General features: G+C 35.2%; 2 protein-coding genes across 3 annotated transcripts in view; both read left to right on the top strand.

Moving 5' to 3' along the window:
- The window catches only part of LOC18012610 (bifunctional cystathionine gamma-lyase/cysteine synthase), a 2,733-nt gene extending 578 nt beyond the window's left edge, over nt 1-2,155 (top strand). Inside the window, exons 2-10 of one of the 2 annotated variants that reach the window (XM_024151157.1) lie at nt 62-121; nt 247-414; nt 500-763; nt 864-1,001; nt 1,078-1,129; nt 1,201-1,280; nt 1,354-1,413; nt 1,499-1,579; nt 1,847-1,936. In XM_024151157.1, coding sequence (XP_024006925.1) covers nt 83-121; nt 247-414; nt 500-763; nt 864-1,001; nt 1,078-1,129; nt 1,201-1,280; nt 1,354-1,413; nt 1,499-1,579; nt 1,847-1,936 — 972 coding nt within the window. In that variant the 5' untranslated portion in view covers nt 62-82. Of the gene's footprint in view, nt 1-61; nt 122-246; nt 415-499; nt 764-863; nt 1,002-1,077; nt 1,130-1,200; nt 1,281-1,353; nt 1,414-1,498; nt 1,580-1,846 lie in introns of those variants that run through there. The other variant, XM_006394941.2, reaches the window with a different exon arrangement.
- Nucleotides 2,156-3,090: 935 nt separating this feature from the next.
- Nucleotides 3,091-3,256, top strand: part of LOC18012609 (bifunctional cystathionine gamma-lyase/cysteine synthase) — a 2,064-nt gene continuing 1,898 nt past the window's right edge. The window contains exon 1 of the mRNA XM_006394940.2: nt 3,091-3,178. Within this exon, the coding sequence (XP_006395002.2) occupies nt 3,138-3,178 (41 nt within the window). The 5' untranslated portion in view covers nt 3,091-3,137. The remainder of the gene's footprint in view (nt 3,179-3,256) is intronic.

Raw genomic sequence — 3,256 nt, 5'->3', positions numbered from 1 at the left:
GATCTTGCTTGTGAACTGTGTAAATAGACCTTCTTAAGTAGATTGTGGCCAATCTGTGCAGGAGATTCAAAGACACATCAACATGGAAGACCGGTTCTTGCTCAAGAATGATGTCACTGAAGTAAAAATCTCTAATTTCCATCTAGTATATCATCAATTTTCATTCTTGGAATGAAAAAATACATTTTCAAAATCCTTTGCTCGTGCTGTTACTTATCTATAATAGATTTTGTGAATTTTGTGCAGTTGATCGGTAACACACCAATGGTGTATCTGAATAAAATTGTGGATGGTTGTGTGGCCCGTATCGCTGCCAAGCTTGAGATGATGGAGCCTTGCTCTAGCATCAAAGACAGAATCGCTTACAGTATGATCAAAGATGCAGAAGACAGAGGATTGATTACTCCAGGAAAGGTTGCTTTAAAAACCATATATAGAATCTTTCTATTTTTATCGTCTACAACTTTATGGAATTGACTTCTTGTTTATTTTTTATTAGAGTACATTGATTGAGGCAACGGGTGGTAACACTGGGATTGGTTTAGCCAGCATCGGTGCTTCAAGAGGCTATAAAGTAATACTTTTGATGCCTTCAACGATGAGCTTAGAGAGGAGAATCATTCTGAGAGCATTAGGTGCAGAGCTTCATCTAACAGATATGAACATAGGCATTAAAGGAATGTTGGAGAAAGCTGAAGAGATATTAAGCAAAACTCCTGGTGGTTACATACCACACCAGTTTATAAACCCTGAAAACCCAGAGGTTCTTATATACATCCCACCAAGATTCTCTGTTCTTTGAACCTCTCTGTTTCTCTCTCTGTTTTTATGGTCGGGATCCAAATTTGTTTTGTTTCTTGCAGATTCATTACAGAACAACGGGTCCAGAGATATGGAGAGATTCAGCAGGGAAAGTAGATATATTGGTCGCTGGTGCTGGAACTGGTGGAACGGTTTCTGGTACAGGGAAGTTCCTTAAGAAGATGAATAAAGACATTAAGGTACAAAAACCTCACTAAAGCCAACGAAAATAGTCAAAGAAAACAATGTAATTGCTTTACAATCTTGATCAAATAGGTTTGTGTGGTGGAACCTACAGAAAGTGCTGTACTCAGCGGAGGAGAACCAGGTGAAGTCAATAAAACATGATCTTCTCATAAGAGTTCTTGATTAGCTCTAAATGTGTTTCATTATTTGTAGGTCCACATTTGATACAGGGAATTGGCCCTGGTGTCATCCCAACCAATTTGGAGTTAAGCATTGTTGATGAAGTCATTCAAGTAAGTAGAAAAGTTCATATACTAATAGATCTTGAAACATCGTTCTGAGAAGTGCAATCAAAATTGATTTCAGGTGACTGGTGAGGAAGCTATTGAAACAGCCAAGCTTCTTGCCCTCAAAGAAGGATTACTGGTACACTCTGTTTAATGTGTATATAACTAGAAAAAAACAAAACAAAACCGGTTTATGATAAACGCAATTTATTAAACTGATATAGGTGGGAATATCTTCTGGGGCTGCAGCAGCGGCTGCGTTAAAGGTTGCTAAGCGGCCACAAAACGCAGGCAAACTCATTGTGGTAAGCAGAACCGGCCCTCGATCCATTACTGTAAAACAACCTTAGTACTTAAAACTATTAAATTATTTTTGAAAAAAAAACCTATTGTATAGTTAGTTTCTTCTAGAGTTAAGATTTAATATGATTGTTACAATACGTTATACTTGTTAATTTTTTATATAGTTTTATCAACACCTCAGGACCAGTCTTTATTGTAAACTTTGTCACTGAGGGACAATGAACTTTCATTTAACCGAAATTCAATCCCGGTTATCCACTTGCCTGCAGGTGGTTTTTCCTAGTGGAGGAGAACGTTATTTATCGACTGAATTGTTCGAGTCGGTCAGATATGAAGCAGAGAATTTGTCGATTGAATGAGTGGCGATGTGTGTTTCGGTTTTGTTCGGTTAGAGATGTTGGTGCAAGATTATAGTTTGATTATTTCAGCCAGGTCACTGTAAACTCTTTAAGAGGTTACATATATATTCAATGATGAATAAGGAGAGGTTATTCTTCATTAACTATTTCCACTGTTAATCCTCGGTCTTAAACTGTTATAGACGATCCTAATCTATCTTGGTATAGCTTCATCTCTTATCTGTCTTAGATATACTTTATCCATATGCAAAAACTTAAACAGTTCCATTCCAAAAAATAAATGAAAAAAGCATATCCGCAACTCGTGTTAATAAAATTTAAATTAGTGACTATTTTGTTATATTTATTTCGTTACATTATCCGATTCTGATCGTAATCGTATCCGGATAACATAATATTAATAATTTAATTAGAGAAGAAGACCGTAATGCTTTTTTATAGCTTTTAATATACTAGTGTTAGATGTTATCATCGCATTAAACAAAAAAAAAAGTGTTAAAATGTTATTTTCAATTACGCAATATGCCACAAACTCGTTTCCACACTTCAACATCGTGCAGTGTGCACCACATGTGAAAGTAGCATTATTCTTTTACCATATGTATAAATGTATTCTTAAATTGTATAGCCATCATAGACTAATATAAATACAGTAGTATATATGTCTGTGTATATATACAGTCTGGTGTGGATTTAGAATCATCGATTTTTAGTTTCAATCCTCTTCTTCATCGTAGTTCGTTTTAAGCTTTAAAGGTACGACATTTTTTTGTTGTTGTTGTTCTTTCAAATTTATTTGTTTTAACTATAAAAACAGCAGTTAAGCTCTGTTTCTGCTACTTTCAATTATCTGGTTTTTACTATCTCAAATCGTCGCTATAGACATTGCCATGTTCTTTGTTACTCATCAAATATCGTCTCTCTGTTCAATCTGTTTGTCCTAACTTCGGGGGCTCCATTCCAAATAATATTAATCCCAAGTGCCAAAATTTCTCCTGATTATACTAATAAATTGTAAATTAAGCAGAGTATTTTGCGGAATCTCAAATATGGTTTTGTCTCCTATCACTTCTTGACTTGAAATCTCGCCGATTTTGCATCTTCTATGGTTATTGGACTCTCATAGCTCCTCCACTTTGATCTTCAGTACCCAATTACTTGGCATATATTAAATCTGCAGGAGTTCCAAAGACAGACCAACATGGAAGATCGTTGCTTGATCAAGAACGATGTCACTGAAGTAAAAAAAAAACTCTCTACTTATTCTTTTTCTTTTTTTTTTTTTTTCTTTCTTGAATAATCTGCTTCTTGCTCCTTTGC

Source organism: Eutrema salsugineum, unplaced genomic scaffold, assembly GCF_000478725.1.
Source record: "Eutrema salsugineum unplaced genomic scaffold, Eutsalg1_0 scaffold_6, whole genome shotgun sequence".
NCBI classification, from domain to species: domain Eukaryota; kingdom Viridiplantae; phylum Streptophyta; class Magnoliopsida; order Brassicales; family Brassicaceae; genus Eutrema; species Eutrema salsugineum.
Note: the sequence above shows the minus strand (reverse complement) of the source record. Positions and strands in the feature narration are given on the sequence as shown.